At 39.8% G+C, this 13,664-nt stretch overlaps 1 protein-coding gene across 1 annotated transcript in view; it reads right to left on the reverse strand.

Moving 5' to 3' along the window:
* The window catches only part of LOC139634143 (CCR4-NOT transcription complex subunit 3-like), a 36,042-nt gene that overhangs the window by 17,608 nt on the left and 4,770 nt on the right, over positions 1-13,664 (reverse strand). The window contains exons 2-7 of the mRNA XM_071500427.1: positions 13,090-13,152; positions 8,461-8,528; positions 6,816-6,890; positions 5,243-5,332; positions 2,578-2,706; positions 1,279-1,374 (exon numbers count right to left, since the gene is read on the reverse strand). Coding sequence (XP_071356528.1) covers positions 1,279-1,374; positions 2,578-2,706; positions 5,243-5,332; positions 6,816-6,890; positions 8,461-8,528; positions 13,090-13,114 — 483 coding nt within the window. The 5' untranslated portion in view covers positions 13,115-13,152. The remainder of the gene's footprint in view (positions 1-1,278; positions 1,375-2,577; positions 2,707-5,242; positions 5,333-6,815; positions 6,891-8,460; positions 8,529-13,089; positions 13,153-13,664) is intronic.

Below are 13,664 nucleotides of genomic sequence, written 5' to 3' on the forward strand. Positions count from 1 at the left end.
ACTCCACAACAATCAAAGAATAAAAGTTAATTACGAAATAATAAAACTTTGACTGAAGTCTCATTCACTCCTTCATTATTCCCCTATAACAGAAACTCATCATTGTGTGTTATCTGTCTGTGGTGAACAATAAATTCAGATTTTGGATCCTCATTGATTATTGTCATTTTGCAGCATCACTGACATCTGCAGCTGCACAGCTCAACATTTAATGCATCTATAATCTGACAAATAAAACCATGGAGGGAAAACACTGTAAATGCATCTGACAGTTAATAGGAAAAGATTTCAGACACAATTTCAGACCAATTTGGTTTCTTTGTTTTATCTCTGCGCCTGTTGTTCCACCTCTTGTCCCGCTCTGGTTGACCGCTCGCTGTCTGTGTGATGCACAAGTCAACAGCTACACAAAAGGTGTGGTTAACGTTTTGAACATGTGCAGCACAGTCAGCCAGAAACTCTAAAGATCTTCCTGTTTATCTTCTCTACTGCACGAATCGTCCTCAGCTGGCAACAAGTCTGGACTCTGTTTGGTTTTGTTTGACTGGAGCAGGATTTAAAAACAGACTATACCAAAAGGAAACAGTAACTGGACACACTGACGTCTCAGTAACTAACCCACCAGCAGAACAGGTGACTCTTTGTGAAGTGTTTTTGCCTCTGACAGAACCTGAGATCTGAAACTCATATGTGCACTTCTGTGCTACATTTCTTCTAAGATCTCCACTGAGAAACTCTGTCCTACGCTCTTGGCCGGTGAGGCTAACCGCATCAGTGACAGACAAAAATAAAAGCCCCTCTGGGTCTCATTTATAAAAGGTCCTTTGCGTAAATTTCATGCTCAGAACAAAACACGAACCAATTACAGAGAAAAAAAAGTCTTTAGGCCAAATGAAGTCGGCTGCACATATTTCCTGTGACATAACAGAAGAGTCATTTTTCCGACACTGGAGATATGAGGATCTGCAGGACCTGCTCATTCTCCTGTTCTCTGAAGTGACTGCCATGTCATCAAAGATAAAGTCAGAGCTTTTCCTATAAACGAGGCCCCCAGAGAGGAGTTTAGAGGAAAGAGAAGTGGTCAGCAAGGTCACCCTGATCAGGGCAGAGACCGAGGATGAATGGAGGACACAGTATGTGACGTCTCTCCCAGAGGAGAAGTGAAAGAGGAGGGCTGCGGGCCGACTGATCTGTGTCAGATATAAACAGAGGGGAGGAAACTACACAGGAGAGCAGAGGAGAAAATAATGAATGAATCTGAGCTGAGAACAGACTGACCTCTTTGTCTCCTTTCTTTTTTCTCGTCTGGACCGACAGAGACTCCACTTCGCTCTCAAACTGGTCCACCTGCATGTTTAACATGTCTATCGTGTTCTGAGGAAGGAAAGGAACAGAAAGAGTTAATGTCACAGCCGAGGAGACGGAGCTCTGAAAGTCATTCAGGTGGTCATTAGTGTTAAATCATGATCTCAGCTAAATTAAGATAAGAACCTTGAAGCAACTACGTCAATATTAGAGCTGCAACTAACATTTGTTAAATTGTTCATCAACAGAGATTTAACAATGGACTTTTCTGGATTAATGGAGTCATCACTTCATCCACAAAAAGACATAAAGAAGTAAAAAGTGGCATCTTAAACAGCCTTTGTCAACCAACAGTCCTAAAGCCAAAGATATTCAATTTACAATTATATAAAACTGAGTAAAAAAAAACTTTTCCACTTGATAAATGACTTGATCTTACAGCTGGAGCAAAGCAGTACAAAGTGAAATACAAGTGTCCTTGCTAGTTTCAGACTGACACAGTTGTCGTTTCCCCACCCAGCACCAACATTGTTTAAATAGCAGATGCACTTGTGCGCATCTGAGCACCCACGGGCTGGTTGGTCTTAAATGAGGTGAGGTCAAGAACATTGTTGGAGCGTTGATATCTTGAGGCAGCTGAATGTGACTGACCAAAAAAACCCTGGTCTGAAGTCAGTCACTCAGTATTTCACTGTTTAAGGGCAGATTATCATGAGAGTAATATACATCTACGCCTACATTTATCACCACAGTTTCATAATAAAACATAAAATGTGTCTGATGTTGTGATTTGTGTTGTTACTTCTCTGTAAAATTGAGCCTAAAAGGTCAGTTAACTTATAACTGACAGCTGGTTAATGAGGTTTTCAGCCTTTTGTTTTTGTGACAGTTGAGACAAATGTTTTGTCTTAAATATGGTTTTAGTTCTGCTTTTGTCTCATTTTCACTTCCAGGTTTTGTCGAAGAAGAAAACACATAAAGACGTTCCCAGAGAAACTCTCCCCTCTGAGGGAGGTCACCTCTGACCCGCAGTCGTGCTCCGACTCGAATCAATGTCTGGCTTGTGAGGATAAGAACAACACATTAGAGCTTAGTGTATAATGTGGCTCTTGTCTCTCTTTATTTTTACTGTTTTATTTAATGTCACTTGTTTTTTATGATATATGTCTGTGTTTTTATCAGACTCTAAAGGTCCTCTCTCTGTAAAACACTTTCTTTTTTTTGTGACTGTTCCTCTTTGTCACTACATCACCACTGCATGGTCAAACTCACCGTCAGCCACGTCCCGACCTCCTCCTTCTCCTTCTGGGCTGGGTCCACCTTCTGAGCCAGACCCAACCCTTCTTTTGAGTAGGCTTTTGTCTTGGTTTCTCTTTCCACGATCTTGAACCGCTCCATTTGCTGCAGACAGACACAAACAGAAACAAAAACGACAAACGCTTATTACTTAAAGCTGAACTTGTGCCAGTGTGGATCATATTATTATTAAATCAAGTAATAAGTCGAAGAAAATAGATTTTAATTTTTCCTGCAGTCGTGGCAGATGTGATGTTTTCACACAAAGATACAGAAGAACAGAATTCAAATGTCTGCACTCAGAGGTCACAATCTCTGCTTCTGTTCCTGAGCCAGAGGTGACATCAGATTCACTGCCTAAGGATTAAACTTTAAAATGTCAGCACTGGGCTTCAGCTCAGTTCAACAGCTAATGGTACAACCGTTAAAACCAAGGTCCTAAAAACCTCAAGTGTTTGTGGAAAAAAGTTATGTGCTGTCAAGGTTGCTAGGCGACAGGAACCACACTTTGTGACACAATGGTAAGAGCAGGCAGAGCAGTGATGCAAAACCAAAAACCCTCCGTAGACCAGATCGTCTCATTTTGGTTCGGCCTTTGAGGTCTGTACAGATATGAAGGGACACAGCTACAAAATGTCATCACTTCTTCATTTTATCCTATTTAAACATTTGCACCAAATTTGAAGACGTTCCCTCAAAGCGTCCCTGAGATGTCACGTTCACCAGAGTTGGGATGAGACCATAAACTGTCGTTCCAGCCTCTGTGTAAAAACCACAGCAGTGAGTTTAACACAGTCTGTATTCACACATCCAGGAACCTAAAGACCACAAGGACGCAGCTCTAAACTGGAACAACACTGATTCCTCTTTTCTGTCTAAGCTTCCAGAAGACTGTGGTGGTTTCTGTCAAACCCCCGTCGGGCTTCCTGCAGGACTCTTGTGACCAAATGTGTAATTTCAGGTCAACCAGCTAAACCAGAGGAAAACCTGAAGAGCAGCTTCAATAAAAGAATCAGCTGACGGAGATCAGAGGGAGCCCTGCTGAGCCGCCCTTGTCCCTCATTGTACAGGCAGGTGGCTCGCATTCAGTCCATCTCAATAACCCTCATCAAAGGCTCGTGTGGCTGCGGCCTGCTGGGCGGAGCAGCTAAAGAACAGGTGTTAGATATGGGACCGGCTCCCATGATTCCCCACGCTCTATGAAGAATGCCGTGATGAGCGCCTCGTGGGTGCAGCAGTTAAAGTATTAAACAGTGTAATCTGAGAAATGATTCATCTTCATTCCTTTTCCTGAATAAAACGAACTGCTTGTTACTGACGTTTGAGTTTCTGTCGATGGTGAGATTCCCTGAGAGTGAGGCTGAATAAGGCTTTAATTAATATTAATCTATTGGAATATTATAGTTATAGAAAGTTACAAAAATTGACTTTTATTTGAATGACAGTATGACAGATTGTTTAAACTCAAATTACTAAAAAAGAACAAAATGATAAAGGAAATACAGAAGGAAAGGAAGGAAGGAAAGGAAAGCTCTGGATCAGAACCCTACAGGCATCCTGCTCCAAGTATCTGTGCTTCACATCTTCCTTGATATATTATAACATTAATGATTCAATGCTTTTGAGTTTGTCCCATTTTAAAGACACAACATGTAAGATTAGATGAGTTTGAGATGAAAATGAAGCTCTGAGGAGAACAGCTGCTGCTGAGCTGCAGAAACCCGGTGAAAATATAACTGTCTGCAGCGTATTGATCACACAGAGGAACGGGTCTCCATCCCTGTGTGAATGTCTGTATTCAGCTATGAACACTGATGACTGAACCAATCTAACATGACTCCAGCTCCTTTGTCAATTAAGACTGAAACTAAAAACTTTTTAAGGCCACTCGTCGTCTCTACAGGGCGTGCTGACTTTTTTTTCCTCTCTCACACAAACTGATGGTAAAAAATTAGGTTTTTTGTGTTTTTTCAGACTATGTCTTGTAGTGATTTTAATATCGTGGTGAATTCAAAGAGAATTTCTCACACTGACAATGAAGCTAAAAACTGACAGTATCTGCTGACATACAGTATTATACATGTATTCAGGTTATTTCATAAGTACGTTTTTTTTGTATCTTTTTCAATGAGAACGAAAACTAATTGAAATTTCTTTCTGCTCTAGTCTTTGCTTCTCTGTACAAGAACATGAAAACTGCAGATTATTTTACTGCAAACAGAATTTTTTGCTGTTTCCAGACTGAAGTAAGATTTTTTATGAAGAGGAATATTTTCAGGACCATGAAGCAGACATGAAAACACCAGTATACTGAGTGTCATCAGTGTTCAAATACAGGCAGATACATGTAGGTATACTGGTAATTTACTGTGTGTGTCCCTGTAACCTGAGGTGTCAATGACAGAGCTCTGTAATTACCCAAATATCATAAATACAACTAACATTTTTGCTGCTTTTGCTTTTCTCAGATGATCTCAGGATAAACCTTAGAGGATTCAGACCTGGATTTTGTCAAATACATTTTCAAGACTTTTCCAGAGTTCAAAACTAACACATCCCTCCAGAGTGAAGCTGGGTCCTGGAGGGAGCGTTATCATGAGCATGATGTGTCCCACCTCTCCTCCCCTCAGTTCCTACTCACCGTTTCTATGAGTTTGCGGTTCTCTACTAGCTGCCTTTTGTCTTTGATCTCGTTGGATGCCACCCACGTCTTGATCTGGTCTCGAAGACGCTGAGGGACCAGAAGAAGAAGAAGGAGAGAATCGGAGCGGGGGAGGGACAGGGAGAAAGAGAGAGAGAGAGAGGGAGAGAGAGGGAGACAGATACATGAGTGAACTCTGTGATACGTGCAGAGACTCGTCTTCAGCAGTCATGGATGGTGAGCTTCATCCAGTAAACAGGCTTGGCTTGGAGTCTGGTCCTCATGGTAACAAGATGAAGCACACACACTGTTTCCTGCTGACAGTGATGATATTTAATATTCCACAAGCAAACAAACATGCTGGCGCGCGCGCGCGCACACACACACACACACACACACACACACACACACACACACACACACACACACACACACACACACACACACACACACCTCTATCTGTGGGCAGGTTAAATGATTTAACATCTCAAACTGCGTCATTTCATCCACTTTCAGGACCAAACTGTCATAACATGAGGCCTCAAGTTTCTGGTTTCAATATTGAAAAGTGTGTTGATCTACATGTAAATTCACACAATAATCGATTGTAAATTAATCACCAACTATTTTGATAATTGATCATGATCATTTTAACAAAAAGTGAAAATATCAAGCATTTACTGGTTCCATCTTCTCACATGTGAAGCTCTTTCTTTGTTGTACATCACAGTAAACTGAATATCTTTAGGTCTGGACTGTGGATGTTACAGATGTTTTACACCATGTTCTGACATTTCAGCGACAAAAAAATTAACAGATTAATTAAGAAAATAATCAACAAATTAATCACTAATGAAAATACTTGGTTGGTTGTCTGGAACACATTGTGATGGGAAAACACAATCTACAGCTAAAAACAATTAACTGATTAATCAACAGACAACCAGTCTGCATCTGCGTTGATAATTGATAAATCCTTTCAATAACTTAAATTCTAATCATTCCCTGGTTGTTGTCTCTCAGATGTGAGGATTTGTACAACAGGATGTGAAGATGTCTCCTGGGACTTGAGGAAATTTGACTTCTTTTCATTATTTTCTGACATTTTATAGATTTAAAACATCAATTTATGAGGAAAATAAATAGCAAATTAATAATGAAAATAATCAGTAATTCCAGATAGAGACTGACTGTTAATGCCAGATGAGAACAGGGTGTTGTGTCCTCATGTTCTAATGTTACAGAACCAGTGAAGTAAAATGAAAAACACTCAGTAAGAGGCTCTGAATGTCTGTGTGCACTGTTTGTCCTGAGAGACGACCCAGCGTCTGAGGATGAGCTGCAGTGTTGACGTGTTTCTTAATTAAAAAGTGATCAGCAGGACAGATGTTTGCTGAGATCGTGGTTGAAATGACAGTCACGGTTTCCATTCTCTTTAACTTGAAGAAATGATTGAATAATTTAAAACTGCTCTGATACAACTCTCATCTTAAAAACTCTCTTCGTTAATGGTTTAGTCTTGGGGAAGAATTTAAACAGCTTTAACTCTCAGATTTCTATAGTCTGTTTTTACCTGTAGCTTTTTAATCTCTTTCTTGAGGTCTGCTTCATATTTCTCCTTCTGGTTGGCGTTGGCTGCATTGTGAAGCTGCAGAGAGGACGACACAGAGGAAACATCACACAGGTGACAGGTGTCCAGTATGAATCTGAACTGGGGACATAAACTATAAGACAATTACTAATGTCTGGGTTAAAATATGACACATTGTAGGAAAATACACTCTGAGAGGTAAAATATGGTGATAGTACGGCAGAGGTGACATGGCTCTTAACTTTTATTTTTTGTCAATGAAAATGGAACTGAAAATCTTTTGTTATATACATATAAATAATAAATAAAAGTTGTAAGAGTGGTGGGGTTTTGTTCTGTTTTTTGGTCAAATCATTATTTCTATTTATGTTTAAAACATATATTATAGACAAGCACATTAGCCAGGACAACTGCTAAGAGACAGATTTTTTAAAACAGTATTATCCTTTTTTCTTGGAAAAGTCCGAATTCAGCCTGTAAACTGTAAATACTGAACTACTGAAATAAGTTTTACTGGCCATTGAATTGAACATTTTTTCACACTTTAAATATTACAATTGTGCCATTAATTAATTTTAGGCCAAGTCTACTGATCTCTTTGTGGAGACGATGTTTGTTCCAACAGCAAAAGTCAGAAAAAAGAAAAACATATGAAGAAAATAAGTCACAAAACAGACTAGAAATGACAGAAGTAACAAACATGAACATTTCTGGGATGATTCAAGCCTCAACAGAGTCAGTGGATTTCTGCAGTAAAACTCTGATGATTCCTGTAACTGCAGCAACAAAATAAATACAGGATGTAATAAAGGAAAAAGGTCAACTGGAATCTTTAGTAACTGAACCACTAAAAGACTTTCTGCCTCTTCATTAACAGATCTCCACTGTGGGCCTCCGGCTGCCGTGAACTCAGGCCTCAGCACAGTTTTAATTGTGTATTCACTCACTTTATTATAAGTATCATGGGGACTGAACATCCTGCTGTGGTAATGGTAGCATTTATTTAACTAATAACTCTGCAGAAGAATTGATCCCAGCTTCATAAACTGGAAACATTCACCTTAGAGCAGGAAGAAGATTAAATTACAGCAGCAAAGTAAATTGTACGATGAGACAGCAGTGACAGGATTAACACACAAACATTCACACAATCCTGTAATAGTCTAAATGTTGGTTAGAAGACAAATGTCCCATTATTTACAAGCATGTTGTCATTACCTGATTGACAGGAAATAATATGGCAATAGTTTTAAGATCCACTAATCATTTTTTAAGAAAATAAGAAACATAGGAAAACATAAGAATAACATAAAAACAAAACTATTTCCTTATAATCTAATCAAAACAATAATCTATGAATATATAGTGAAAATCATCATTTGGAGAGCTGAAGCGATCAGTCAATAAACTGATTAATCGATTAGTTGTCATGTGTTTTGGCAATCAATTAATAGTTTAAGTGGTTTATCAAGTAAAAACATCAAAAAATCTTACGGTTCCATGTTTTGAAAGGTTCAGACATTGTGATGTTTATTTTCTGACATTTTACAGACAAAACAACTGAGAAAATAATCAGCAGATCCATCAATAGTGAATATAATCATTGATCATCACAATCCATTCGTACCTTTTGCCAGATGTCTTCAAACTGCTCCACTCCCTCCGCTACTTTTTTCAGACATCGATCTATTTCACCTGGAGGAGGAGACAAACAGCAGAATAACAAAAAGCTTTAGTGAAATGAGTCAAAAACACAAGGTGAGTTTAAAGAAGCAGATTAACTAATGATCTGGGGAAAAAAAACAGGAAGCATGTTTTAAACTAGAAAAAATAATCTTGGTAACACAGTGAAGCAGCATTTTAGATCAGATACACAGAGAAACAAACACACCACAGGACAGCAGGGCTTCAGCAAATTGTGGCTGACATCTCATGAAATATGCAGACTATCAAAGGTACATTAAGCCTGTAAGTGAGAGGGGTAATACACACACACACACACACACACACACAGACACACACACAGACACACACACACACACACACACACACACACACACACACACACACACACAATCCTGAAATCTTAAAACCACAGCTCCATGATTGGTGGATGTTGGAGGAGCCATAAACAGGCGAGGGAGCAACAGGAAGAGAGGAGCATGTCTACATTGAGGCCGTTATCACCGTCACGTCCCAGATTTATGTCTTCCTCGCGTCATGTGACACAGATTAGTCATTTGCTATTAAACATAAACAGGAAAAAGCTTGTTTTTATGCTTTTTCATCGCTTCTGACCTGGATCACACTGAGGCTCAACAGAGCTGATGGTTTTAGTGAAGTGAGAATACAGAAAAAAAAAAAACCATAACATCATCTTTTAATTTCTGAAATGGAAAACAAGGACTCCTCAGTTAGAGCTGCAACAATCAGTCAGTGGACAGACAAATAATCAGATTTGGATAAGTGATTCATTGTTTAAGTATTTTTTTTATGCACAAATGGAAAAAAAGCCTCTCAAACGTGACACTTTCCTGCTTTTCTTTGTTTTATATCATTTGAAACTGAAAATCTTTGCAGTTTCACTGTTGCTCGGACAAAACAAGACGTCATCCTGCAGACTGAGCAACCGGGACGGACGTTCTTCACTACTGTCTGACATTTTATAAACTAAACGATTAACTGGAAAAAAAAAACAATTGTCAGATTAAATGATGATTGATGACAATCTGATCAAATCTGATTCGCTATCTGACGGCAGTCTGAGCAGTCAAATCAAAAACTAGTTTGTGTCACTGAACAGAGGAAAAATCTGCCATAAATGAGACAGATGTGGGGGAATCGTAACAGCAACATCTGCATACAAACATCACACATCTGCAATTCACAGATGACAAACAAGAAAACTCCCAACTTGCTAGATTGTACATTTCTCTGAGTTTGTAATTCTGATTTTTTCGAGAGTGAAGTGAAAGCAGCATAATGTTAATTTGTTACAACGACTCAGTCACAGTTTGCAAACAATCGTCTGTTTCTGTGAATGAAAAGTTGAAAAAAAAAAAAAAACAGCTGCTGTGGAGAGACACATAAAACTGATTATTTAATCACAGGTCACTATATTTGTCTTAGTTCATGTTTGATGTATTTGATTGAATAATTGTAGTTATCATACTTATGTTTAATTACCAGTTAGACTGACTTTTAAATATTTACTGTTGCAGCATATGACTGGTTGTACATATACCAGGATATAAAATTAAAACTGTCAGAAGTGAAACAATAAGAGCGACATGTGTATGAACGTAATTATATTATTATCAATCTTTGACTCTTGATATCAACACAGAAATAAAGAACTGGTCGGACTGATTCAGACAATTTCAAACCTAATTTAAAACTGGATACACGTCAGTGTTAAAGGGGCTGTATGTAAATTTTCTCTGCTGATGAACGGGGTTTCTTGCCGGGAGCGATGGTCACTTCACAAGAACTTCAGCCATCATTGAGTTTACAAGATAAGAGGTTATAATGCGTCCTCTGAGCAGCGCTACATCTTCAAGGCAGATTGGAGGCTAGAGTGAGTTGCTGTCAGAAAGTGACGAGACGTGCCGGGGCTAGCTTAGCATGCTAACTTCAGTAGAGGAAAAGACTTGGTAGAGACAAGAGTTAACACTGGCGTTGATTTCCATTGCTATGTAGCAAAAGCAGAATTTACAAATAGCTCCTTTCAGTGTTAAAAGCTGTTGAGGAAAACAACAAGACTGGGAGGGAGGGGAGATATCAAGAGAGGAAACTAAAGGAGGGTTTGGTAAAAACTGGGAACTGTAGGACGCTTTATGAAACATTCTGCAGAGCAGCAGAGCTGCTATTCAAGAGACTGAAAAATCTTCCAGCGCTTAAAAAACAATGACAACCTCTTCCACCTCTTGGCGTCTCAAATGTCATCTCGACATTATTGTGATTGTTGTTTGATCGACTGTGCGGTCACTGACAGAGAAACAAGGAGTGACCCAAGTTATCTGAACAAACTCCAGCTCGAGTGTGACCTTAAACAGCCTTGATGTTAAGATACGGCTGCGAGTGTGTTATTTTTAGATGAAACTCCACCACCTCTGTAATAATACATTACAATCTGACAGAGCCGAGCTGGTGTCTGAGCGCCATCTTTTCTTCTGAATGAGGAGATTTAAGGGGAGATACGTGTGTGTGTGTGTGTGTGTGTTTTGTTTTTAATATGACAGCCGTTCATGTAGAGGAAGTCACAAGAGCATCGTGTGAGGAGACGAGTGACGCTGACAGCAGAATCATCAAGGATGAATCCTGTCAGAAACTGTGTTTTCAGCCTGCGGTGACACACGTCAGTTGAAAATAACATCAGAGTGAAGAAGAGTGAGGAAAACTTCTGTGGGACGGAGCGGAGCCTCCAGGTTTTCTGTCTTTACACAAAGCTCTGGGTCGGGTTACAAGGATTGCTGTGGTGAGTGTTCAGCTTCAGATGCTGGGTGTCATCAGAGCTCTGTGAGCCGTTCAAGGCGTCAGTCAACGTCAGCGTCACTGTTACGATCAGGCTGCTTAAAGTTTTCAAATGAAAGCACAAGAACAGAGGAGAAGAGAGGCAGAGGAGTTGGATCCTGAGTCTCTGTAATAGCATGCCACCATCATGAACAGATGTTAGTACAGTTGTCTGCCAACACACACGGACACAATGTCGGCCTGTGCACAAAGAGGAAGTGTCAAAGCAAAACAGGAAAAGAAAACACACAGAAACCTTGAAAGAGAGGTGTGGTGGTGGGAGATATGTTTGTAACTCTCAACTGAGACATGATTTATTTAATACTACAATATTTATATACATATCATCAACAGATAACCTGCTCAATGACAGAATAATGTGACACCTCACAGATCAAGGTCCTGCTCACTGGTTCATTGCCCTGAACGTCCTGGTCCACCCAGAGGGAGGAGCTGCCGCAACATCAAAATCTACCTTCGTGAAATAATAACTAACAACTTCCTGACCTTTGAACTCCCGCATTATTACGCAAAAGCGCAACTACGACATGCGCTGTATTACTCCACAGATCAGCTGCTTGAGTCAGACTAAGTGGTCGTATAATGGTTTTAAAAAAATGTAGTTCCAAAGGACAGGCCTGTTTGACGTAAGATTAAGTGGTGAAAATATTCAAAATAAAGCGTACTCTTACACTGGTATTAGCTTTTTTCTGTGGGTATGTTTTTAAGTGGGTAAAATACTTATTTTTTTTGCTCTCCCCGTCCACTGCAGCTCTTCACTCAGCGTCTTTGCTATTGCTCCTGCAGCTTCTCTACACTGGCCCACGTCAAATAACTCAAACTATCACTTTAACCTATAAGTTGTGTAAATGCAACATTTTTGAACGCAGGCTTTTTTAGATTTTCTGGAATTTTGAAAGCAAATTGATGAGTAGACAAAATACACCACAATTTTTGATTTGAAGTGACAGGGCTTTAACATGTAAAACTAATGACATCATCCTCTTAAAGTTCACTGATTTAAAGTAGAGCTTTTCCTCTGAGGGATAGGATATAAAATGAAATGCTTTTAAAGAGATAAAGTCAGATATGGATGTAGTGAGAGACAACAAAATCAACTGAGAACCTGCACCAATGCTCCTGTTCAGTCTTTTCTTCATGTGTTTTCATTTACCACAAACACCAGAGGAGGAACAAAGTGGCAAAAAGCTTTTGTGTAAGTGCATCGTGTTGCACCTGAAGCTACAGGCAACAAAATCAGATTTAATTCGGACTCCCTCTGGAGCCAAAAAACCTCTAACCTGGCAGGATGACAGCTTACACAACTCAGTAAACAAGCTACTTGTGAGCGCATGTGACTTTTGTTTCCAAGCCACATTTCTCTTTTAAAGCAGGCAGCGTGAAACTGAATGCAGAGATGCACCAAAGGAAACTGGCCCACGTCGGGTTGCGGAGCAGAAGACACAATAACCAAGCAGCAGGAGGTGTGATCGCACTTCAGCTGCAAACATTTCTGAACCTATTTAAGAGACACCTAGGTGGAGTTGCCACAAGGGGACTTTCCAATCACAGCGGCATAAATTAAACCAACTCTGAAAAGCTCCTCTGTGATTGTGGAGCTTCCTGTATTGTAATTGTGGTAAACCTCACCCACCTGGCACCTGAGCAGACCACGACAAATCCTAATGCTTATATGCATCAGCTCAGGTGTTTGATGACACACACACTTAGTCAGAGGGCTCACCTTGAAGTTTCCTTTTATCGGCCATGACTGATGACTAGGATGTTGTCTTCATGCCTTCTTTCACTGCAGGAAAAAAAGAAATGAAATGTTTATTCATCACTTTATTTATCTGGGACAGTGCACATTGATCAACACTGCTGTGCATTTGACATAATAAGACAAAGAATTTAACACTTTCATGCAGAGCAAAAACACGAAGAAACCAGTCGAATCGCACTAAAGAACAGTGAACAAATAAGATGAAGACGCTGATGAAAAGATGGTGAAGAGGAAAGGATGTGGGACATATAGGGAGAAACATGGAGGCCATTATTTTCCACTTTATTAGCGAGCAGCTGCCCTGCTGAAGTGTCTCTGAGCAACACACTGAACCCCTGCCAACTCCAGAGGTGGAGCTCTGCAGTTAAATCTGACCTTTCTCCTCCTGAGCGTCTCTAAATCTGAGGCTGTAACTGAAGAAACACCCTCCTGCTGATGTGCATTTCATTAATGTGTGTTGTTACATTTATTCCACATGTAACTGCAGGTAACTCACCTGGTGTACCCACTTCACCTAAACCTGCCTGCTCACCGTC

The sequence above is a fragment of the Trachinotus anak genome, unplaced genomic scaffold, assembly GCF_046630095.1.
Source record: "Trachinotus anak isolate AG129_WGS33_773 ecotype Australia unplaced genomic scaffold, CSIRO_AGI_Tana_v1 ptg000016l, whole genome shotgun sequence".
Lineage (NCBI taxonomy): Eukaryota > Metazoa > Chordata > Actinopteri > Carangiformes > Carangidae > Trachinotus > Trachinotus anak.